Consider the following 25,260-nt stretch of genomic DNA (forward strand, 5'->3'; position numbering starts at 1 on the left):
CATACTATTGGCTGGTGTTTGTAAAGCACCCCATCCAGTCTGCTTTACAATTTTCCTTGACATTGATTGGTTGTACTCTCAAGTATGGCAATAAACCTGCATATATTATTAGCCTCTGAGGTAGTGCTAAGACAGCTTCCACTGTTTTTATTGATGCAACTATATTTCGTCTTTTATTGAGTCTTGTTTGTCATATTTGTTTCCCCCGTATGGAACAGCCTCCCCGTGATTAGTTTTGCTTCAAACCTGAAAGCCAAAGAAACTACTGATGATTAGTTTGTTTATTATTCGTTTTTGGTTGGGATTTTAGCTCACTTTTAGTAATTAAGGTCATTCTTACTTATCTTTACCTTATCCTAAATACACATGTCATTTTATTGAACTTTAGTTTTTTTTATATTTATTTCTTAAAATGATTGTTTACTATGCTTACTTCTTTTTTGTTTGTTTTGTTGTGATTAGACATTTTTCATCAGTTGTTTGAACTGAATGTAAATTCTAATTCACTTCTTTGTATGTATTATTTTTTTCTGTTTATTAATTATTCCTTCTTTTTGTTATTTGTCACCGTTTGCTATAAGCACATTTTAGAGTCAATTGTTCTTTGAATATTTATGTCTACCTCCAGTATTTTCCTTAGTCCTTCAACCAATGTCATTTTTGTAGCTACTCACATTAGTACATTTCTTGAAAGCACTTTATGTTGACTTCAGGTATGAAAAGTTCTCATTGATCGATTAATTGATTAATCTAAACCTTAGTGTAGGTGTTGAGTTGTTGTCCTGGGGCTTCATGGGGGAACCTGAACCCCATGATGTTTCACTTCTGGAAGCAATTTGTTTCACTGGACATTTCTTATTAGAATCAGCTCAAAATGGGGGCGATTGTTTGATCCTCTAAATACTGGCGCATACTTTTTAAGTCAAAAACCACAGTCGGCGTTATTTGTGGTTAAGCCACCTCTTTATCTTGCCCGCAACTTTTCCCAAATGTTCTGACAGCTGCCACCGCATGGAACCTCTTCGCCTGAGTGATGTTTGACAGGTGACACAGATTTCACCGGGACCGGCAGTGTTTCTTGCAACGCGCCCCGATGAGGCCTCAGTCACTCTCGCCGTAAATGCCGGCGAGGTCAGCCAGGATGCGGTCGCTTTGATTCCGACGTGTAAGGAGGGCAAGTGAAGCAATGCAGCTCTTTCCGTCTGTCACCGCTTGTGAAAACTGTCATCTTTCGCTGGAGCTGCCACCTATGAGATGCCTGGACAACAGGTGCAGATGCGTGGGGGGCAGAGTGGACTGCCACCAAGGTCGCAGAGCCTTTTTGGTTTTGACCTGGCAGCGTTTTGCCTCCTTGGAGACCGCCCTGCTACAAAGAGAGGGCAGTGCTGCGGGGCGACCCAAGAAGTACAAAGTGACAGTTTCTTAAAAATGCCCCAGATTCCACTTCCCTGTGCAAGCTGAGGCATAACCCACGGGTTATTAGTCGTAAAAAAGGGGGGGGGGAAAATAGCATGAGCCATATTTCCTGCCAGTGTGCTGCGTGTCAGGCGTGTAGTGCGTTTTCCAGCACTTCCATGCAGGCTGTAAAAGCTGTCACTTCCTTGGTGCTGCTCAGCTTGCTTTATCCTGTGAGCACATCAACATTAATGCTTTGAGGCAGGCAGGCAGCCAGATATACGAACGCGGTGGAGCTGGAGCACACCGTGTTCCATGTTGGGATGTGGTGGCCTATTCAGCACCCACAAGCATCTATTGTGTATAAAACATAAAAATCAATCTCAAATACGACCGCAGTACCAGATGATGATGGAAATGTTCATTTAATTTGCTCTTAAAGCTGAGAGTTGTTACAATAGTTTGAGACCGTCACCAGCTGAAACAGAGAAATCCAACTTATTTGCTAAAATAAAGTCAAAAAAATTATTTTTATCTACTGGTGATCATATAAGGTTTTTTTAACCAATTATATGGACTATTATTGAGTATCTCTTGTGGGAACAGCATAAAGGAGCCATCTCTTCTTCTTTGTCCCTAACTTCACTCCTCACTCCAAGTCCCATTTGTCAGATTTCTGGATCCGTTCCCAGGCTGCCATATTTCATCTGTGCAGGATACGGTATGTGTTGCCGTGCAAATGATTAATAATTCTTTTTCGCATTTTGTCACATTATATTCACGTGTCTTCTTTTTTTTATTATTGGGAATTTATGTGACAGACAAACACGTAATCTAATAATTGTAGAAGTTGAAGGCAAGCAATCGATGGCTTATGAGATTTGTTTCACAAATAACTGAGCTACTTTAACACAAGGATGTGCTTTATTCTGCAGCTGAATTTGCTAGATTAGAATATGCATCCTGTTAAGTCTTGATTGGCAGGTTTACATAACCTTTAAGCAGGTATTAAACAGAGTTTATATACTGTATATATATATCTATATATATATGTATTTATGTTGGTGTGCTTTAACATTCTACTTTTAAATGTTATATTTTCATTAACCGAAGGGGAAAACCATCATAAAAATAGTTTTTCAAACATCCACCTTTGTGTCTGTAGGCCATTTCGTTCTACTGGAAGGTGAATCTCTGCCCTGATCTCCAGTATTTGTAACCTCTAACAGGTTTACTCTCTTTCTATATTTAGCTACATCCATCTTCCTATCAACTCTGACCAGTATCCTTAAAAGGTAACGCTATTACCACCAGGTTTCATGCATCTTCAGGGTATTTTTCTCCACGTAAGATTTTGTATTGAAGCCAACGGGTTTAATTTTGGTCTCTTTTGACCAAAGCACCTTACTGTACATCTGTTTACTCTACATCTCAGGATGTAGAGCAAATTAGAACCAGAAGACCTGAGTGCTCTGGAAGGTTGATGCAATAACAACAAGTCTTTAATGTATGCGGGTGCTAAGCATTCAGTGATATATAAAGTGACAAAAGTATTTTAAAGTCTATTCTCTGAACTACGGGGAGCCAATGTAGAGACTTTAGAAGTTATTCTAAAGTTCTATCTCTGGTCTTAGTGAGGATGCAAGCAGCAGCGTTCTGGATCAGCTTCAGCCATCTGATTAACTTTTTTGGCAGACCTGTGAAGACACTGTTACAGTTAGCAGTTTGAGTAAAGCGAAACATATGTACGAGTGTTTATCTCGTACAATAGTCCTATAATCACGGCAATGGTCTTCAAGCGATAGAAGACCGACTTTGTTACTGTCTTTATTTGACTCTGAAGGTTCATGGAAGCGTCCATTACTACACCCTGATTTCGGGCCGGGTTACTAGTTTCTACCTGTAACTGAAGCCAAATTTCTATTCTAAATCGTTCCTCTCTCGGTTCAAGGATGATAACTTCAGATTTCTTTCTGAAGAATGTTATGGCATATCAATGCAATTTTTTGTTCCATGCAGTGACTCACCATTTAATGTGTTCATAGCCAACTGTGACATTGAGCTATGCATCGTCTTTATGGTAGTTAAATCGTAATGTGTTATAATCTGAGCTAGCAGGTCACTATAGATATTATACCGAGAAAAATGCAACTTAAGATAAACGTATGAACGTGTTTCTCAAGATCTTGCTGGGACATTAGTACTTTAATCCTAGAAACATTAAGCAGGTGATAGAAGGACGACTTTGTAACTGTCTTTATATGTCTCTGAAGTTTCCGAGAAATATGAACCTCGGAAAATTGAATAAAAGGAACATATGTTTCAAAACCATTACCTATTTTCCTAAACATTAACAAAATTTTTTTTTCTGTTTGTGTTATTTTCATTGTACTAATACATCGGAATCGGTAACGATCTGAATCGGCAGGTGAGACGTTCAAGAAAACTGGAAACTCTGGTCAGGAAACTCTCTGCCATCTCTTACTTTGCTACAGAAATCCAACTAACTCACAATACAATTCACATTTAATGCCGTAGGAGGCACAGCAACGGATCAGGTGATCACGGAAGCCGCATGCTTTGCCTTTTCAAATAGCTGTATAGGAGAGCAGCATCCGTCTTTCTCTGTGGTTTATCTACACACTTCCAGAGCATTTGAGCAGCATCCACTCCGTCTGATCATGTCTGTATTTTCAGTTGCTGCCAACCACTGCTGTTTATTTAACAGCAGCGCTGCAGTGTTTGTTGGCTTCAGATCTTTCTTTTTTTTTTTGTGGCTAGAAAATACTGTTGGGAGTGTTTTGAGTTGCTTCTCATCTGACGAACAGCAGTGATCACACAGAGACAGAGGCACAGTGTATTTGGGCTGACAGCTAAATTACTTTAGTGCTCTTAAACCCTCACTGACTGTTTGATGAGCTTTGAAAAGAAGCGATGGTGAAGTTTTTATCTTGCTGTCATCTGTCTCTAACCAACTCTGCAAACTTGTTTTCCTATGATTGGCCACTGAAATATTTCTTAATGTCAGAAAAGTGACTCTTTGAGGAGTTAAAAGATCATTCACTTCAAATCTTGGGCAGATGATGCAGGAATACATTGTAACAGCTTGTTTTTATCTGTTGACAGGAGGTGAGGCCTTACGATTAGAAATGCTGTTGTTAATCATGATGCGGTGCTGATGCCCGCCTGAGTCGTAGCTGGTGATGACATAAAGCTAACAGAAGTTGCTGCTTCGGTTTTAGGGGAATTTGTTCTTTAAAATTAAATTACATAAAAGGCAAAAGACGTGTGGGAATGTGTACCGAGAGAGGATCTAGTGACCAGAACTAGAAGATTTACAGATAATCAGTCGTGACTACCTTGCCAGGAATTCGAAAAATACATTATTTTTCAGCACAACGTATCTGCCGGTTCAGATTTTTGTTTTTCTTTCTTTGTTTCTAAAATTTCATATCTTAAGATGAATGGAGGTTAAGTGGAAAAAAGGTTTCTCCCATCCAAAATTAAAAAAAAGAAAAAAATTCTGTTGACAGTGACACCATTTCATCTTCTCTCTCATTCTGCCAAAGTGTTTGGATATTTAAAAAAATGCTCTATGCAGGGCTTTTAATGAAGTCTCTAACTGAAGTAGCAAAGAAAAAGTGAAAAAATAACCTTCATTATTTTGTTGTTGTGTTTTTTTCTTTTACAATCCCTACAAAGAGAAATTATTTAATAGTTGTTCTTAATTAATTCTTGGCTTCAGTCGCTAAATAAGAACATTCTCATTTCCATTATTTGCTCTTAAATTGTCTTTAAACACCCTTAATGAATCAGCTTTTACTCAAACTGAAGCCGCATTCTGGACTTCAGTTTTATTTCTCCGATGTATTTAAAGCCCAATCAACTGAAATACAGACAAGGTTGGAATTACTTTGACTTTGCAGACAAACCATGGCCTCTGTAATAAGTTCCTCTTTTCTCTCTAGGGGTGATTTAGTTTAAAAATAAAAAAAACAGAATGTGTCTTAGCTTTCCTGCACTCTCATTTGAACTGTAATTAAGCCAGCGATGAGTCAGAAAGAGTTCACCCTTAAAAAACGACCTAAAAACAGAAAAGTGGGAGAGATATTTTTAGGTAGTTGTTGGGAATTTCAAACCAGATCTTGTGGACAGAGGGGAAGGCTGCTGGTTGGAAATCGTCTTGTTAGTCTGCAGGAGCGCCTCGCTCTGTTTTCCTTCCTCTGCTGCGAACTAATTAGTTCTCAGTGGCCTGAAATGATTGCTGTGTCATTCAACTTGACTGGCACACAGAACTGTTTATTTATCCCTTTGTTTCCTCTGCTGGTGCCTGTAGACACCACCGTGAACGCCACTGCTAATGGTTATTATCACGTCGTGTGTAGACTCTTTGTTCTTTGTCACTGCAATGACAATGTGTGTGTAATTTTTATTCTCATAATTAGTGCAAAACAAATGAGAAGTAGGCAATTCGGCAACCATATAGTTTAAAATATCTTCAAATTTTTTTGTTTTCCTGTAAGTAAAACAGTAGATTCCACATTTATTTTTTTTCATTTGGTGCAACTTATAACAGCTGCAGGTTCTGACTAGTTTTGGGTTAAATTTTTTTAGCTTTTGTCTGGATCTAGAAAAAAAGAAAAATAAAGCAAGTCGATACTGTTTGAAGACGACATTCTTGAAGATCTTGAGATCTGGCAAGTAAATATTTGAAAATGAACTTGGTGCATAACTCAGCTGTTGTTGACTGATTGATTTTGACGTTACAGAGATGAGAGGGATGCGGCGTTTTTGTTTAATGCAACAAAACTCTGATGCTGAGATTGGTGTTCAGTCACTGCTGAGTGAGTGTTTGCCCGTTTTTATAGCAACTATAAAATAAACCGAAAGGTGAACGTTTTCTGTTGAAATCCCTTAGAAATAAACACTGGATAATGTTGTACTTCTAAAAAATGAAAAAAAAATAAAAAAACTGCTCCTTGGGTTCTGATACTCCGCACATCTCAGCTCACTGAGGGAGCCACTAACTAAAGCTTTTATTGTATCTGCAGCTTTCATTTTCTTCTCAAGGGACAATGAAAGTCATTTTTCTACTCCTGCTTTGCCCAAAGTCGCCCTGCCTGCACAGTCCAGCGTTCTCTGTCTGAAAAAGCAAAGGTTTCCTCGTTACAAAACACACCGTCTCGCAGACACTAGGGGCCATAAAGGAGCAGGCTGCTTAAACAGGTGTGAAATATATAAGAATATTCTCCACACAACAGTCTGTTCCTACTGTGCTTATTAATGCATATTAAGGTATATTTGGTATTACTGAAGCAGGAGGTTGTAGCATTTTTAGAGATGGTGTCAAGTATTCAAGAGTTTAGCAGTTTGGAGTTCCTAAAAAAATACACAAAAAACCCCCGAAATTAATGTGATGACATTTAAGGTAGGTCTCAGGCAGAACAAGTAAAGGGAGAAGAGAACAGAACCATCTGTGGGGAACTCCACATGAACAGCAAGAGAATGATGAGATGGCTATACATTTATCTCCATATACAGTACAGACCAAAAGTTTGGACACACTTTCTCATTGAATTCAATGAGAAAGTGTGTCCAAACTTTTGGTCTGTACTGTAGCTGTAGTATGATCTATACCAGTGGTTCTCAAATGGGGGTACGCGTGCCCCTGGGGGTACGTGGAGGTACTGCAGGGGGTACGTGAAGCTTTTCAAAATATCTTTAAAAAATCAGTAGGCTCCTCATAAGTCTTGGGAAAAATTATTTTGTAAAAAGTTCGATAAAATATAAATGTGTGTTCATACACTGAATTTTATATTCAGTATTTACAGGGTATTTACAGCACTGTACCTCTTTTTTATTCCAAAAATGTTTTGCCCGTGTCAGGGGGTACTTGACTAAAATTATATTTTTAAGGGGGTACATCACTGAAAAAAGTTCGAGAACCACTGATCTATACTACTTTAACCCTTTATGACCTAAGTTTCAAGTGTCCCCTGGATATTTTTGCTTATTTTAGTTGTACGCAGTTCTTTAAATGTCCTGCGAGTAAATATATATTTCCCCATCTATCCATAACAACTGGAACTTTCAATATCTAGCGAGTCATTTTTGCAATTTACCGTCTATTAAAAGAGCGCCCCTCAGATTAATTTCACTCTTTGCTACGGTGGGGAGTGAAATTACCGTAATAACTCGATATTGGCTGGCAAGCGCAATGTCTCCACTTTCGAAATAGGGGAATTTTTCAGATAGCGCAATGTGCGACAGATTTACTGTACTGCAAATTTGGCTTTATCGTCAGCGCACCTTTTTGTCTGAAAGGATTAAAGATCAGCGATCGGCCAGAAAACTGCAATCGGTGTGTTCTTACTAAAAATGCAGCTTGCAGGATGAAACGTGTATGTTTCATCCTATATATCGGCTCTAGTTGGTCATGGCATTGTAAGGGATAGACTAGAGTTGGGGTGCTTTCTCTAATTGAGGGAATCTCATTAAAAAAAACTGAGAAATATGATTTCTTACAGCTTCATGATGGTCTGCCTGAGAACACAGTTTGCTGTGTTTTTTAAAAAAAAAACACATGCATTTTTTTCTTTACAAAACCAAAAAGATTCTTAGTTTTTTTTTCATTGAACAACTCTCTTAGTTGTGCAGTCTGTCCTCAAGGATTTCCTAAGAGACACGGAGATGAATATGTTGCATTCAAGTGCCATTTTAGAGTAAAAAAAAAAAAAAAGCATCAGCCATTGAACTATAAGACAAACACTTTGACACTCTCATAATTCAAGGAGCTTCAAGAAGAACGTGGAAATGAGGCCACTTATTTGTGCTACGAACTGACTCAGGCTCTTAGGAGTTTACAGTTTATTGTCAGCCTCTTACCTTCAATAATCCATGTGGTTATGTGCTGAGCTGAAAGTAATTGGCTGAGTTCTTTGATTTTTATTTGTACAAAATACCTTAATTTAATTAAAGTTCTTAATTAATCACTCTCTTGATGTCATTTTGAATTGTGAACTGTTGAATTTGTGCGTCCCTCGCATAGCTTAAATCCAATAATTTGTATTTCTTTTTAATAAAAAAAGGGAATTGTGAGTGAAACGTCACTGAATTCTTCCTGCAATCTCATTGTGAATCATCCTGCATCTCCTCATCTGATCACCGTGTCAGCCGAGCGTCAGCAGCTACAGTGCAGCCTCTCCTACTGCATATAAAAATGTACCATCAAAAAAAAGTCAGCTATGTTCTTAAAAATGGCTCGCTTTCAGTCATTTGATCTCCGAATGCTTAGGTGCGAGGAAGTCGCGGCAATTACAGCAACTCGCCGGCATAGCAACAGCTCGTTATTCTGAAAACTTCATTATATGAATTGAACTCATGTTTTTATTTTTTCTTTGACACAAACCTCCTCCTCCATTGTGGGAGACGGAGATTTTTTTTTTTACAGGGATTCTTGTTACCTGTGAAGCGGCATGTCTGCCTCTCATCTTCCACCGTAAGCTTTAACGTCTGTAGGCTATTAATAAGGCAGGAATCTGCAGCCTTGAGTCTTTAGTCTTTATAAAAGCAGGAAACGGAGTTATGCGCGCACAGCCGGTGCTTCCTTCATTGATTTAGCGTAACGGTAACTGAAATGAGGTAATCTGTTAAGCTCTTATGGGAAAACTAAATAGCTTTTTTTGCTGAAACAGTAACAGGGAAAAAGATTTATGCTTTGTTTACATTCATATTAATATCCAGTTTCATTTTATGTCTCATGCTTAAGTCCTAATATTTTTAAGAATCTTTCCTGTTTGTTTTATTTTTTATCAATGTAAATAGAACCAGAAAACTTATAGATAGATTTCCAAGGGTAGTCCAACAATGGCCCACCATGTCCTTTTGTGTTAAAAAATGTTCAAGTTTACAGGAAATATGACCCTGTAATGGTGTGTTATTGGAGGACATAATTGACAGTACTTGAAAATCAGCTAAAGAGTATTAAAAAAAATAAATACAATTGAAATAAATATATTTTTTATTGTTAGGTAATCAGTGAGTTGAGCGTAGAACAGGCTATGTAATGCATGCATGTAAAGGTAACATAAATTAAAATGGACAACATAGAGAGAGCACATTTTTAGGCTTTATTAAACTTTCTTAAGATGCAATATTCAAGTCTGAGGTTTTCTTGTGTTTTGCTAAATACTTCCATTTTGTTTGGTAATGCTCTGCTGGTTGTGATTGGTTACTTACACAAACGAATTCAGTATTTGCAAGGAATACTCTGGATGAAAAACACCAGTTTGTGATTGGCTGGTGGTGTGGTTCATTTTTAAATTTTTTTTAAAGGATTGTTTTGGTCTCTATTGGCCTTTATTAGACAGTAAGTCAACAGGAAAATGGGTTTTTTGAGAGAGGGCAACAAAGGTCAACAGGCCCGGACTCAAACCTGTGACGTATTGTAAACACACACGCCCCCACACACCACAGGTTATTCTTTGTTCATAAAGATATTTGCTCTCATATCAGTCTTGTTGAACGTAAATCTCTTAAAGCGGGACCAAAACTCTGACTTTACAGGTGCGCTTTTAGACGTGAACAAGTGGTGAGGCTTTTATCGTTGACGTTTATGTTGGTGCAGTATCATCCAAAAAGACTAAGAAATTATAAACATTGCGACCTTTTGTCGAAGTCGTCCAACAAGCTCTTGATCTTTCCAATCCGTTACACTCTATTGCAAATGGAGGTTACATTTTTTTCTGTAGTTCAGTCAGCTTTCCTTTTGTTGTCATAAGTTTGTTTTTCCTCTGAAGAGATCTGAACTTTTTTCCCTTAGTTATTATTACTTTAACAGTTGGGGATATCTTCCACTGCTCAGTAAAAATCAATCCAAATATGTCGTGCAAGGACACAGAACCAAAGGCATTTGGATTAGTGGATGAGGAATACGACCCAAAAATGACATCAGCATCAGGTCACTATCATCTTTAATGATGTATGTCGCAAAGTTTACCTAACCAACTTGAAATGATGAGTACAGTTACTTTAAAAGAACATGTCACAAGTTATTATAACTTCATAAATCACTTCCATCATTCAGACGCTCGGCTTCGTCTAACAGCATAGTTGCATTCACTGCGCTCGGGGCCAACAGCTGCACAGACGCTAACAAAGAACTCAGTGAGCGTTGGTCCAATTTAATGATCTATCTCTTTTTTTTTTTGTACCCAGTTGCTTAGCAACATGGATCAGGACGTCTGAAGCCTTGGCGTCCTGACTGAAACTTTGCGTTGTTGATCTGAGGAGTTCTGGAATAAGAAATGGTGCCACACAAAAGACGTGTGGAATCAAACTTCTTCTTCTTTCTCTTGTCGGCTGTCCCAGGATACTGACCCGACCTGATGCGTTTTCAGCACCACCTCTGAACGAATGTAAGCATAAAGTAAAGAGGATGTCTGATTAGTTTTGGGCTTGACGGAGACATCAGGTTGATTGAATCCCACCTCCTCCTATTAGCTACCGTAGTTAACAGTTTATTAAACTATTTGGTGTGACTTTTTCTTTTCTGTCACTAAATTGCAGCTTCAGTTTCTCACAGCATGTTGGAGGAAAACTCTTAGGACAAGAAGACTAAAGCACTACATGCTATTCTCTCCCTCCCCGAGTCAATTTTCTGCTGTAAATCATAGTGGCAGAGGAGGGAAAAAGAGGAATAAGAGGGAATGGGAGCTCTTACTACAAAGACACAGCTTGAATAAAATCAAGTGTTTCTGTTTCACCTGACAAATCTCAGGAGAGAGCAGTTTTGTTTTTTTTTACTGACAGTGACAGTTTCATTTAAGTCTCTGTGTTTTATAAAGATTTGATTTGTCGATGTTGATTTTATCCGATTTCTCTTTAGGTCATGTAGCACAAGAAGACACAGGAGCAACATTCAGTCAGTGAGATGCAACGAAGCATAGTTGCATTTACCGATGGTCATAACAGATTTCTACTTAAACATTGATGTTTTAATCAATGTTTTAATCAATGATTAAAAGATCAACTTAAAAAAAACACCTTTTTTAAAAATGATTATGTTCAGTTCCTTTTTCTTACATGAAGGCTGCTTCTGTTTATTACCATTAATATTTCTCATCATTCCAATTGTTTGCTGAATTCAGATCATAAAGGCTCTATTGATCCCAAAGAGAAAATAAATGCAGTGGTAACTGGAATTATTCAAGAATAGAAAGTGAGCTGTCATCTCAGGACTGCTGAACAAAGGGACAGAACCTCCTGATTTGTCATCACAACTGTCAGCAATTAGGGGCAATTATCTTGACCATGGAAGACGGCTTCAAAGGAGATTCATTTCCACATGCTAGTTCTTGTTTGTCCTGAGTGGATTAGAAAACCTGGCACCTGAAATATGCATATTTAAGAAACTTTACCTGTGTATCCCACTGAAATAATAAACGAGAGCAGTGTCACAGGCTGTGTTGGTCTCCGTGTTTACGCAGCCAGTGACAAGCCACTCTGTCTGCTTTACTTACTCAGTGATTACAATGGGAAAAAAAGCCAACGGATGACAGTCTGCGTCTGCTCCTCATCTTTATTTCATCAGGGTAAATGTTGTGGCTTCTCATTGCCCGTACTGAATACGTTTGTTTTTCATTAAGTCCCGCGCTCAGCAGAAGGAAATGCAGACTCGCCGTTCTGCTGGAAACAGATTTCTTTTTTTGTACCCAAACATAACACTGTGTCATCAACACAAACGTACAGAAGCACATTTCTTCACTTTGCTTTCGCCAACACAGAGTAAATTTAGAAAGCAAAAGCATCATTTTTCAGAAGGATTCACTTTGGCAGGCCTGGTCGTTACTTTGTCACTCCGTGCGTAACCTCGCGTTCGCCGCTCGATTGTTCCGGCGACGTTGTTGCCGTCTTTGATACAGAAAGTGTTTGCCAGTGTCACTTTGCTTTATTTCGACAAGTCAGTTGTGTTTTCCTCGCTTGCTGCCATAACTCCAGTCAGCCTTAATCATGTGTGCACTCAGAAAGCGGAGCGGTGCCAAACACAACAGATGTTTGTAGACAGGATAACCCGTTGTGTTCAAGTGCTGTCAGTACAACGGAAACTACAGCCAAGAAAACAATACAGATTTTTTTTTATATATATGTATACACCAACAAATGAAAGTCTTCAATTAAACATTTATGAAGCAGAAAGGATGTAATTGCTGTTTGGTTTGGATTTCTTAAACAAATCCCTATGCAAGTGTAAATACTCTGTTGAATGCCGTATTTTCATGTGTGAAGTAGTCCTTAGGGAAACGGCTGTGTTGGTTTATTTAACAAACGTACTGTAAGGTGAAATTTCCTATGGATGAATATCATAGTAACACATAATAAGGAATAGAGTAATGTAATATGACTTAGTCCTACAGCAGCAAACAATATGATAAAACACTTTAAAAAGTATTGAACAGATATTACATTCTTTATGTACAGTAGAAATATTTTCTGTTTGATAAAGATTCTCTGTGTAGGGTGAGATGGTTTAAAGTAGATCTGCCTTCTCCGAGTTCTCCCAGTGCTAACTAGCAACAACCAATCAGAGCAAGGAGGATGGTCTTAGCGCTGTCAATCATGGCCATGTGCATGCTGCTCACCTTTTTCCTTGCCTCTGCCCCTTGCTCTCTGCTACGATACAGGCAGGGAGCAAGGGGCTCTCTAGAGATCGATCTTTTCACAAATGATCTGTCTCATCACGACAATCCTGAGACTCAGCTCAGTTAGGAGATGCACTATCATGCAGAAATGTGACTTTATTGTCACTAAACCTATTTTGGATTGATGGAATAAATAACATGTATATTGAATTATTTTCTAATCTGTTTAGCATAAAACATGATTTTAAATAGAGTTGGAGTTTTCAGTTCCCAGGAGAACTCCTTGAACCAAGTCTGGAAAGCTCATTTAATTAATTAGCTTTTTTTTTTTTTCTTTACCTCGTTTAATTCCTGTTTCATCTACAAGTGCAGAGAGAGATACTACTTAGCACCAATGGGTTTTTTTTGGACAGATATCACTTTGATGTTTAAAATAAGTTAATGAGCTCTCACTCAGGCCTCATAATTATGCATCTATCCTGAAAAAGGCGAGCTTGTGTACGCCGTCAGCCGTTCCTCGGTTACAGGAAACAAGATTGAAGTGTTAAACTAAGATGATATGAACACACTGTGAGTGTAATCCAACAATTAAGCACTTAACCTCAAGTTGCCTACCAATCTGTGTGTGAGTGCATGAATAAATGCTGCTCTAGAATAAAACACTTGTAGGGCTGTATATGCTTAAAGGACTATAAATCGATTTTATTCATTTTCCATTGAAACGACCAACCTTTTCTCATCCAGACATGCATGTTTCCAATGTACTTTAATAAAAAGGAAAAACAAAATAAAGCTAGACCTGGACATATAACTGTAGCTGTGCTACCTAATGGAAACACACCCGTTTATATACAAAAAAAGCTTTGGCGCTAGGATGAGGTGATTATTTTTTTTGGTCGTGTCGAAATTGGTTTATTTTGCAAAACTGCAGTGGAAACACTATTTCGCATCAACCGAGTCACGTGATCAACAACTGGATGTTGCCACTGGCGCAAATCATGAAGAAGACGCCAACAGGAAGTCGTTTGAGGATCATGGTTTTTAATGACTTTTTGCATGAACCAACTTATTCACGCAAATAAGTAATTGGGTTTCTTATTTATTGGAAACAGTTGCGAAATTGACAACATACTATGGCAGTAGTAATAGTATCCTTGTAGTAGTAGTATTATTTTTCAATGTATCAGATTCTGAGAATTTGTGTGTGCAGTGGAGGGGACAATGGACCCATGAAGTCAGTATGAACTCACCAGTCCTGACTCTGGATGTTATGTTAAATACACAGTCTCTACTCACACAGTCCACCACTAGTTTTAACATGAAACATCCTTTAACATAATGGGATATAAAAAAAAAAAAAAGGTGAGAACATCGACTAACTGAGTCTAATTTGAGTCCAAATTAGAGGCAGGACTACCCATATGGTTGGTTGGAGTAACATGGAGCCACTAATTCTGTTGAGCTTAAAGAATCTTGACGTTTATACTGTTCTAAGCCCTTTTTCCGCCCACTGACTCTTATGTTTTCTAAACCTTTAATCTGTCAACCACACGAAATCGTAAAAATAAAAGATTTTCATCCTCTATATTGGCATCTAAAAGTCAATTCTACACACTTGCAATCAAGACTTGGGCTTAAGGGGCTACAAGAGATGGAGTCGGTGTTTCCTGCTCAGTGAGTTGTGAACCCTTACACACACAGATGCAGTAGTTCAACACCCTGAACTGAACTTCTAACTGATTGCATCATGGGAAACAACTCTAGTGAATTTTCTGATAATGTGTTTGACTCACCACTTAGAGTGGGCTTAATGCTCTTAACCACGGGCTGGAAATGTGATAATCAGGCAGGGACTCTGAGGCATTAGAGACAATTCACTGCTCAACAAGATGGTCGAAGTTAACATACTCCGCTCTCCACTAGGGTTTGACACATTTATCCACCTTGATCAGTGTATTTATCTTTGATTAGACAAGCGCATGTGCTTTTTTTTGTTTTAGTTCAACCACAATAAGATTACCTCATAATGGTTAGCTTTGTATCTCCTTCTGTAGCTTCATCAGGCAATGTCCTTCGACCAATAATATATTGCTTTGGTGTTAAAACTTAGATTCACAAGCTAGCATACATTACAGAAGCGCTATTACGTGTCGTTTTAAATCTTAGGATTGCAATACCAACCACAAGCGTTTCTGACCATCTCTATAAAATGTTGAATGTTAATGACAGTTCCTTCCAGATGTCAATTTAAAATTAATTTTTATATCCTATCAGTTTACATCACATGTCTTATTTGCTTTGCTCCCAACCAACTTTACATCGTCTGATTCTCTAAACACACGAAGTGGAAAAGCCAGAAGCTAGACATGCTACGCTTACAACTATAGTGGATTATGAAAAAAATTAACAAAAAAGAGTGACTCAATTTAAAAACAGTTAATCGTGGTGGCATTGATTGTATTCAAAGTGCGCAGCGAGATCTGACCTGGGGAATTTTGAGCCTCCCAAACAAAACTGCATTGAAGCCTTGTGATCGATGGCAAAATAATACCAATACATGATGAAGATATAATAATAAAAATCCGGTAACCAATCACCTATTTGTGTGTTTGAGAGTTTTATGTCTTAAACATGTTTCCTGTTGTATCAGAATCTAACGTAGAACACAGACTCAACACAGAGTGCTTTAATTTTTTCCTTATTTTTCTTTTCATTTGTATTGTCAACATTTTCAATTACAGACATTCTTGGTGTTTTTTTTGGGGCGGGGGGGATTCCTGAGAGGCAATAATTCACTCGACACCTGGACACACAGACGCCGTGGGCATGTCTGCTGACCTTAAATGTAATTACATTTATTTTAATTTAGCTTCATAGAAAAGATAATTAAAAATCCATCTGTTCTGGCTTTGTAAATTGTTGAGGTTACCTGTAGGTAAACATTCAGACTAAATGCCACCAAATATAGTCTTTGTGCATGGCTACTGCTGTCAGTGTTGGTACTGAGTCATTCTTTCTTAGTCCCATCATAAGTTTTCTCTTATTTTCTGTTCCGACAATGCATGTCATGTTGCATTATTTGCCTTGGAGGAGAGTGGGTGGAAAGGCAAACGAGATTAGTTGATGCATGCACTTGTTTTTCTATGAGTGAATCGAGGCTTTCAGAAATGATTTCATGAGTCAGTGTTTGTAGCACGCCTTTCAAACTCGCTTCTGTTCCATGTTTTCTTTTTTTCTTTCTTGACAACAGTAATGCTGGTGAAATAATGCTCTGCAGAGACACAAAGCATACTTCAGGGTGGTCTGTCAGTGAGCAACTGCTTGTTTTAGAGTAGTGGAGGATTTATTCTTAGCTGTGTATAATGGAAAATTGGCTGTGATTTCATTCCTTATATGTACCGTCTGCCAACTCTGAAGTTCACTTTGGGCTATGTGGTATAATTGCTGGCTAAAGGTAGGATTTAATGGGACTCTGGCTCATCTTTCTTTTTTCTTTTTTCTTTTTTTTTTGCTTGTCCAATAAATACAAAGAGAATCTGTGTAAGGAATGGTATTCGGGTGTAAAACGGAAGCAAAACTCCCTTGCAAAAAGTCAAATTTTAGAAATCTTTTAAGAAATAACTGAATATTTAAATCAAAGCATAAAAACCAATAGTAGTAGTATTGCAATGCACTAATTATCATGTTAAATCTTTCCATATGATGTTATAAAGAGGTAGTCAAAGTCAATTGTCATTGCACTTGCTATGGAATCATTGTTAATCCAAGATAGAAATATAGAGATTGTATAAGAAGATTGCATCTAAAAATATGTTAAAAGTTGATTAAAACATGAAGAAATCTGTTTTTAAAAATATTAGCTCTATTGAGTATTTGCTTCACTGTTACTATGATGTAGTATCATATTTAAAAAATCTTTTCCAAACATCATGAATGGAGATGAAAGTTCAAAGCTAAATGTTTATTTAACCACTTCACACTAAATGCATGAAGTGGTTAAATAGATGTGAACAGAATTATGTGGTTCTCAGTTGGAGCCACTCCAAACATTTGACATGCTGAGGTGAGTGACTCTTTGTCGGCGCAGACAGAGCACCTGCATAGTGTAGAATAAGATGAAATAATTTTGGGGAGTAAATTGAAATAAATTTCATTTGTTACGGGATCATAGGTTTAGGAAGGTGTAGTGTTATTTACATAAAACTGTATTAGGTATAGTGTAATGCGATAAGGGTTTTAATGTCCACATATTCAGCCAGACTGGACTATTGTGTTGTTGACACATTAAACAAATTGCATATCAGACAAAGAATATAGATTATAATCTTCCAACTGGAAGATCTTCCAGTTGGAAAAAACCCAGCCAGGAAACACCTGGGTGTTTCCTGACACCCCCAGGTGTGTTAGGAAACTGACACACTCAGGTGTGTCAGTTTTGTTGTTTGATGAGTCAAACAACAGAACAAAATTGGGGCTGTAGGTGGTGGAAATGCACAGATCAGATATTATCAATATTGGTCCTAATATTGGAAAATGTTCTAGATTGGGTATTGGTGGAAGTTTGCTGCGGTTTATTTTTACATGTTTGACTAAGATAGTGAAACCTATTGTTTTCAGTTTTAGCTTTTTTATCATTTAATTCACATTGGTTGTCGTACTCCTTCTCGCACTGCCTGAACAAATTAAAGTTGTCGTCTTTACTTGTTTGACCAAGCTTGTGAAGCTTTTGGTGTATTTAAATGTGTTGTAATGGTTCAGAGTTATCAAATAAATTTGTAATTCTGTACCTTCGTGTCTGTATTTTTTTTTTTTTTTTTAAAAAGCAACATTTTGAGTAAATCCAGCCTCTTTTTTTCCTGTAACGGCTGATATTAAACCTCAGATATCTGTATCAGGTTAGGAAGTCGTCCTGGGAGGCGACCCACACTGCCAGTTGGGTCACAGTCATGTACATTTCCTCAACTTACTTGCAGTAAGTTACTACTAGCATATCTCTCAGCATGTATAGTGCTACTGGTCCAAAAATGATAACATTCTGTCTCGTGTTTGATCAGGTTATTGATATTTTCTTGCTGCCACCGGCTCCCTGAATCAGATTCAAGTCATGCTGTGACTGAGGTCTGCATGCAGCCGTCTAAATTAAGTCAGATTGCTTTGTGCTTCTTCTCTAGCACAGCGCTCCACTCAGTAACATTGCTGCTTCCACAAGTCGGTTCCTGGTCTTCTGACAGTCCATCAAACCTGCACTGTACAAATGTGTTTATCAAAACCGTTTCATCTACTGCCGGATAAAAGGGGCTTTGAGTGACAGAATTTAAACGTGGCAGTTTCTACATTCACATGCGTTCTGTGATTCAGATCCATTTGTCTTTGATTTCTGATGAGACAAAGGAAGGTGGCACTAAAATGTAGCATTTATTTCCCACATCTTAAGTTTAGTTCATTAGTTTAAAAAAATAGAACAACAATTAAACAAAATTGTCAGACCACAACTATTCATGAAATTTATTGTGCCAAAACACAGGGGGACAAAATCCTTAGTTTGCAACTACTCCCCTGTTTTCTAAAATAGAAAAGTAGTTGCTCTGTTTGCTCTTTTGTTCAGGTGCCTTTGAGTTCATCTGCGGTAGTTTTTGCATAAAGGTGTCTAATTTACAAGCTATGCCAGCTAAGGTCTGGGTGCTGTCACTAGGCTCAACAGTTGTGTCGTTTTATTTATATTTCAAAAAGGTTGACATTTTTAAAATCTGTTTAGGTGAAATCTACGCTATTTAGAGAATACACACAAAAGATTGTGTTTTCACTAATGCTAGTAGCTGCAGTAATTGCTAATGTCAGTTGCCACAGATGGGTTAAAATATGCACTCTGTCAATCTTTAAAGCTAACGCTAACATATCATCACAACTCTACTGCATGGTGACTTCTTTATAATAGAGTGGCATGATGTCACCTCTGCTTCTAATATAGATAATGACTTCTCACGGAGGGAGGGTCTGGAATGCATTCAATGCTGTTATTGTACCTCCTTATCATTCTCAGTTCTGATTGGTCCATCTCTCCTCCTCTCTTACTGATTTTAAGAATATTTTTCCACAGATATTATTTTTACCGCAGTTGTACTTTCATACCCTTTAAATGAATTTCAGCTCAAAGCTAACTTATCACTGACTCCCGTGTCGGTGGCTGTAGTAAAACAGCTAGTCCTTTACTCTTGTAGTCAGTGTTAATAGCCTGTTCATACAAGTTTTACACCTTAAATAACTTCAGCTCCTACAGATCACTGATTTTTATGCATTTACTAGCAGCTCAAATGCAATAAAGCTGTATTTCTTATAGTGCTGACTGGCCATCTGTGCTAATTAAAAATGGTGTGGAAGTGGGTAAGTGCGCCTGCTGTCAGGGCTTGATGTTGGCTCACCATTGTGATGCCTGTCAGCCATCGACTTAAGATGTTGGCATCATCTGCTGGTTTAGACCACCGACTACTATTGTACATGTTACTCAAGTGAAGAAAACTTGACGAGTACTCCTAATGAACTACTTTGACAACAAAATCTGATGGCCGAGATTTTCAGTCGAGTTGAAATTAACATAAAACAAAAGCTTATTTTGTGATTCCTTTTTGTTACTCTGGTAAGTTTGACAAAAATTAACCAGATTTCACTCCAGAAAGGGAATTTCAACCCTACAAAATTAATACCCAGATCATTTGATGTAATAAAAAATCTCCCAGCAGGGATTATCATCCGCGTTCCTTTCAGTATAGTTTGTGCAACAAAATGTGATTTATAAAACTAAACATGTACGATTTATGGCAGATTTTTCTTTAATTATTGGTGTTATTTTTTTTTTCTCTACATTTTCTGCCATGAGTGCTCATAAATTATTTTTTAGAGATAAAGTCACAGTGAATGTTGGAAAGCATTCACAGTAAAACAGAGTTATAGTGATATATTAAAACAAAATTACTACAGTGCACACTTTAAATTGTATTTAGCATCTTTTTTTGAGAATTAGAATAATGAGGGTGATCTGTTCCTTAGATGTGGCTGAAAATGTGCAAAGGTTTCACATGTAAAGGCAATCAGAAAGGCTAAGTTCTCTGATTTATTCTGCCTCTGCACAGAATGACTCTTAAGGTACAAAAAAACCCTTTTCTTTAATGTTTTGTCATTTGGCTGAAAACTGTGTGCTTTATATCTGTTCATTTTTCTCATTTTCAATAAATAAAAGACATTGATCCATGTATTCCATATACTATGCATTATATGTGTCTTTTTCTCATGTAGGTCAAGTAGACTTTGTGATTGTAAACAAGCCTTGTTTAGTAGGAACAATGGCAAAAATAGTTCTTTAGATTCTAAAGGTTGCTGAGCTCTGCCCTGGCGTATGCTGACCTTTACCTCAACTCTGAGGTTTCCACAAAGCTGCATGCATTTCAGTTTCAGCACGTTCCATTACAGAGGTCAAACATTCAAAAGAATAAAATAGAACATCTTTTCATTAATGCATCCAGCCTTCGCTACAGTTGGCTATAAAGTCAGAAATACAACTTCCTTTTAACTCTCCTGCAGTTTTTAAGAGACGCTGGAGGGTTAAAAGTCATTTAGATCATGCAAGTTTTTTTACTTTGTGTTTTCTGGCGGGGCCGCACTGACCCTTCATGCGCTTGTTTTGCGCATGTGTTTTGGGAACTGACGGTCTGACGGGACAACTTTCGGATGTTTAATATTGCAAACTTAGTCTTTTGTGTTGTTTTTACAACACAGTGGTTCTCAATTATTTTCTGTAATGCCCCCTTAGAGAACATACATTTTGAATATCATTGAGAAGCTGATAATATTTAATTATTTATCTGTACAAACCTGTGTATACATTTCTGGCACAAGCATTCTGCATACAAAACAGAGCAATAACTTAAAAATGAAGGTACTGGCCCTCATTTAATTGTTTTAAAGTCTTAAAACGATTCTGAAATTCAACTCATTATTTTGATTTATAACATTTAATCAAGACTGCTCAGTCTGTATGATTCTCAAAGGAGAAAAAGCACAAATGATTCACTGGAATATGCATTTTGCAATTAAACAGTAATATTTAAAACTTTTCTTGACTATAAACATTGCTTGCCATCTTTATTCACTTATTCCTCTTCAAAAAGGTAAATAATTGCTTAACAATTTTGTGTAAAATATGCAACAATATTACTTATCTTTAGCTTATCAGACTAGACAAAAAGGGAATAACATTTTACATTCACAGTGAACCCTCAGTCACCTCCGCCGTTTTTCATTTCACAGATTTCTTCATCTCTCCTCCTCCATCAACTCTGAGCACCGGTGTGCCTGGCATCATAGGTTACTTCTTCTACTGGGCAAATTACTGTTGATTAGTGTGAGCACTGCTGCCACCTAGTGACCTGAGGCCTGTTTAAAGTTCAACCACTAAAAATGACTACTACAAATACAAAAAAAATAAATTTAATTATCCTGTCTCATTCCACTGACTCCTAAGCTGAACTATTTGAGATATACTGAGTCAGCATGACATGGTATGTAGGTTTAAGGCATTCATCATTTTGGATTTCTGAGCGCCAGTCGAGTTGAAACCTGGTCAATTCTGGTCAGCATCCACTGATCCACTGTCTGTTTTGTCTGCATGGACAGTTGTGGACAGGAAGTGATTTCCACTGCAGCTAAACAAGCTCAGGATTCCCTTGTGTATCTTTAGAATCAGGTTTCATGCTCAGTCACTCTGATTTAAATGCAGCTGGAGTCTCTTTTTTCCTCTCTTTCTTTGTACAACCAATGGGGGGGGGGAAATGAGCGAAAATTGATGAAGGATGTTTTTGTTGCTCCCGTTCTCTGCAGGAGAATGTCCTCCACTCTGGATCTAAATCCTTTCTGCACCATAAATATATTTTACAACAAATTTTATGACGCTCATTGGAGACATTGGGTTTATGTCAAAATGGATTTTTATGAGTTTTCCTCTGTCTGCCAACAGGTTTCTCTGATATAGAAAAGTGAATCACCAATGACTGCAGAGTCTTTTAAGGCCACCATTATGACTTATTCATGCTGTCATACGCATTGCTTTTGTGGAGAATCAAATGTCCTTTTTTTTCTTTTTAACTTAGCTCCCTGCTCTTGTTTTTCTTTATAGAAGAACATGACATTGGCACCCCAGGAGAGCAGAAACAGTCAAGCAGGCCCCCTACAGAAGAAGAAACCTCCCAAACTGCCCAACGGCTTAAGCCTGGAGTCATGCAGGAACAACCACCGCCAGCACCAGTCGTCAGACCAGGAGAACAATCCCCGCCTGGCACACACACAGGGGAAGAGGAAAAAGAAACGCCTGAAGAAGAAGCGCACAACGGTGAGCTAAGTGCATTGATGTGTAAACATATTTCCATGTGGATTATAGTGTAGAAATGAGAGCCGTCAATTACTTTTATGGGTAGCTATAAATAAGAGGACGACTCACCTTGTCAGGTAATGTGTAAAGTCAGATTAGCGGTTGAGTTTCAGAAGAACTTTCCACAAGTTGGCTCATTTTCTGGCAGAACTTTCTTTTCGGCATCATCTGTTCCACAACTACAAGTTTAAGGTGTATTTTTCACGTCACTTTATTTGACTTGGTGTTTCCTAAGAAATAATGAGCAGTTTTGGCTTATAATTAGAGCTGTTAGCATTCAAACATGTTGGCAGTGAATGTGGTTACTCATGCGGTATGGTATGTACTTAATCTGAACATTATAAAGCCTTAATGTTACATAATGCTGATTAATTGAACTGCCTCATTTGACCTAGAAGCAGCACGTTGTGGACTCGACACACAGGGAGCGACAAACGACAGTGAAAGGTGAATGTTGTTACTGTTTGTGATGGCAGACGGCAACAAAAGTAGGACATTTTGCAACTTTCTTGTGTTGTGTCGCAACACATTACCTTGAAATTTCACGTCGGTCGCTCATTTTGCATTTTAATTGGTTGGAGTGACAGAAGGAGGGACGTGCATATTTATATTTCAGACTTACAAAGTTAGGCATAGGAATTAATCACATTGCCAGTGTGTTAATAATGTGATTAAATATTTTAATCAGTTGACAGCACTGCTAATATTTCAACATTCTTCCGTATGGATACGATGATATTAATATTGCTGTTACAGCTGGGAGCTGACATATATAACCTTACTCTTATTTATTTATTTTTTACACTAGCGCAGCCACATTGCTGATATTGCGTCTCCGCTTATGTCATGCGTTGCTATTTTTCAGACAAAATCTCGTGATTTATTCATAAAAGCTCTTCAGATATCGGGGGTCAGGGGGAAGTATTTCTTCAGCAGAAGTGATGGTTGCTGCTTTGACTCCATAATCATAAGCTGTTTTAAGAACCTGCTGTGTTGATTGCACTGAAGCCATGTTGCACATACACTTTAAGGTATTTCACCCTGAGGAGCATTTACTGTGCCGACAGCGAATAGTGCTTTCTTCACATACACAGCATAAAAAAAAAAAAATCAAATTCCATTAGTGCGTAAAGTATTGCCACCCCTTTTTCACTTTTTGTTACATCATAACCACAAACTTCAATGTTTCATTTGGGTGTTATGTGATAGACCGACAGACAACATCGGATAATTATTATAGTGATTTTTTTTAAAAGGCATTTTTGTTTACAGAGACATTTTTATTCCATTTTATTTATGGTTTCAGTTGTGTGTGGTTTTTATTTCAGATTTATTAATTGGTTTTGGTTGTTTTGGATTTTTATTGCTAAAAAACGACAATCATGAATCACTTTCCTTACAATCTATAGTAATGATCCACTTTGTGTTGATGTATGATAGCACAGTTAATCAAGCAATCAATCAGTCAAGTTTATTTGTTTAGCACATTTCAGCAACAAGGCAGTTCAAAGTGCTTTACATCTTAAAAATACAACAATAAGAAGTCATAAAAAAACACCAGACAGTCAACAATTGAGAAACCAGTAATAACCATTAAATTTTGATGTGTGAAATCATTAAAATCATCAACACACGTCAAATAAATTAGTTAATGTTCCATTTACTACTTCAAAATCAAGAAGGTGGGTTTTTAGTCTTGATTTAAAGGAACTCAGTGCTTTGGCTGTTTTGCATTTTTCTGGAAGTTGGTTCCAGATTTGTAGTGCATAGAAGCTGAATGCTGCTACTCTATGTTTGGTTCTCGTTCTGGGGATTCAGAGCAGACCAAAACCAGAAGACCTGAGAGGTCTGAAAGGTTGATACAACAACAGATTTGTACGGAGCAGATGCTAAGCTGTTCAGTGATTTATAAAGTATCAACAGTATTTTAATGTCTATTCTGGGAACAGGCATGATGTGCTCTATCTTCCTAAATAATCTTATTTTCTGTAATAACCCGAGCTTGTGGGAGCATATGGATATTAAATAAGAGGGGTCCTAAGAGTGAGCCTTGGGGTACCCCACATGTCACATCTGTCGACTTCCATGACAAGTTACCTATTAAAACATAGAAATTCCTGTTCTTTGTGTAAGATTCAAACCAATTGAGTACTGGGTCGGAGAGTCCTGCCCAATTCTCCAGTGGTTTCAATGATGTATCATGGTCAACAGTGTCAAAAGCTGCGCTGAGGTCCAACAGTGCAGAGCACTTGTGGTTTTTCCACAGTCTGTATTCAAGTGGATGTCATTGAACACTTTGACGAGTCTCAGCGCTATGGTGAGTATAGAAACCATGCAAAGTTGATTCCTCTGTAAGCATCAACTTTCCATACTTGTGGTGCTAACAGCAATGTGTCTGAACCACTGTAGTCCTGGGTAGCATTAGAAACAGAATAATATCCTATTCAGTCGCTTATAGTCGCAAAAATAATACAATGAATTATTTCTGTCATCACTTTGTTTTGCATTCCTTTATTTCCGAAACACTGCCATAACATGAACCTATCATAGCTTATTAAAGTAGAAAGCACCGGTTAAATCAATAAAGACAAAGTGATCACCGTGTGAAGTATACCTTCTCGGTGATGAGAGTATACAAACGAGTCTGTTGAAGCAGATTTTTTATGAACATCAAAGTAACAAGGTCACAAATGAATATTTATGTTACCCTGATGCAGCGATAAATTTCTGCCAGCAATGACTTTTACAGACTTTCCTATGCTTCCGTACAGTAAGTGCACACAGTCCCACATGCACAGAGAGAGCCTC

The 25,260-nt window shown here is 37.7% G+C and overlaps 1 protein-coding gene across 14 annotated transcripts in view; it reads left to right on the plus strand.

The window, feature by feature from the left end:
- auts2a (activator of transcription and developmental regulator AUTS2 a) overlaps nt 1–25,260 on the plus strand; it is a 343,424-nt gene that overhangs the window by 37,994 nt on the left and 280,170 nt on the right. For all 14 annotated transcript variants that reach the window (XM_028032091.1, XM_028032089.1, XM_028032097.1 and 11 more), the window contains exon 3: nt 22,201–22,413. In XM_028032091.1, coding sequence (XP_027887892.1) covers nt 22,201–22,413 — 213 coding nt within the window. The remainder of the gene's footprint in view (nt 1–22,200; nt 22,414–25,260) is intronic.

This window comes from Xiphophorus couchianus, chromosome 11 (assembly GCF_001444195.1).
Source record: "Xiphophorus couchianus chromosome 11, X_couchianus-1.0, whole genome shotgun sequence".
In the NCBI taxonomy this organism is placed as follows: domain Eukaryota; kingdom Metazoa; phylum Chordata; class Actinopteri; order Cyprinodontiformes; family Poeciliidae; genus Xiphophorus; species Xiphophorus couchianus.